Here is a 958-nt window from a genome sequence, read left to right as displayed (position 1 = left end):
AAAAAAAAAACCTGCCCCCGCAAACCAACCTTTTCTCGATGTTTGCAGGCAGCTAAAAAACTAGCGCCTCTGAAGAAAAAGGCACCTCCACCTCCCAAAGAAGTGGAAGAAGAATCCAGCGAGGAGGAGAGTGAGGATGAGGAGGAAGAGGTGAGGAATCGATCTGTAAATAACGCGTTTTAAACATTTAGTTGCTAATGAAGGAATTGTTAGACTGAAATTCAATCTCAATTCGGCAGGCGCCACCAGCTAAAGCTGTAGCAAAGAAGAAAGCGGCTCCGGCGAAGGCAGTGAAAAATGGAAAAGCTGCTGCCAAACAGGAGAGTGACGATGACGACGATGAAGAATCTGGTAAGCAAATTGTTTTCATGGTTCTCTCAGTTCTGTATTAATCTAAAGGTCAAAATCTCATTAATGCGTCTTAATTTTTCCTGATAGAAGAGGAAGCTCCTCCCCCAAAGAAGGCAGCACCTGCCAAGAAAGCAGCGCCTGCTGAGGAGTCCGATGAAGAGGATGATGATGATGGTATGAAAGTGCTTCAGGATGGTGTGCATTCATAAGTGATTTGAACATTTCTAACAACTCCATTTCCTGTCTTTGTAGATGACGAATCTGAGGAAGAGCTGCCTCCACCACCCAAGAAGGCGACTCCAGCCAAAGCCATGAAGAAAGCAGCTCCTGCAGCCAAAGCACCTGCTGCGAAGGAGTCTGAGGAGGATGATGATGACGAGGAAGATGATGATGGTGTGTGTGAACGGCTGTTTATTTTTAAGAGCTGCACATGTGATGCATAAGGGATTTAATACTGAAAGTGTTTGCTTTTTTAAATATTTTGTCCTGATTCAGAAGAAGAGGAAATGGACACGACTCCAGTGCCCAAAAAGGCAGGAATGGTGAAGGCAAAGGAGGAATCTGAAGAGGATGAGGATGACGACGAAGAGGATGATGATGATGATGA

General features: G+C 44.9%; 1 protein-coding gene across 1 annotated transcript in view; it reads left to right on the top strand.

Moving 5' to 3' along the window:
* LOC107570527 (nucleolin-like) overlaps positions 1-958 on the top strand; it is a 33,155-nt gene that overhangs the window by 2,353 nt on the left and 29,844 nt on the right. The window contains exons 2-6 of the mRNA XM_016256753.1: positions 49-150; positions 240-351; positions 439-525; positions 604-744; positions 847-957. Coding sequence (XP_016112239.1) covers positions 49-150; positions 240-351; positions 439-525; positions 604-744; positions 847-957 — 553 coding nt within the window. The remainder of the gene's footprint in view (positions 1-48; positions 151-239; positions 352-438; positions 526-603; positions 745-846; position 958) is intronic.

Source organism: Sinocyclocheilus grahami, unplaced genomic scaffold (genome assembly GCF_001515645.1).
Source record: "Sinocyclocheilus grahami isolate Dianchi unplaced genomic scaffold, SAMN03320097.WGS_v1.1 scaffold1470.1, whole genome shotgun sequence".
Classification (NCBI taxonomy): domain Eukaryota; kingdom Metazoa; phylum Chordata; class Actinopteri; order Cypriniformes; family Cyprinidae; genus Sinocyclocheilus; species Sinocyclocheilus grahami.
This window is presented reverse-complemented; position numbering and strand designations above follow the sequence as displayed.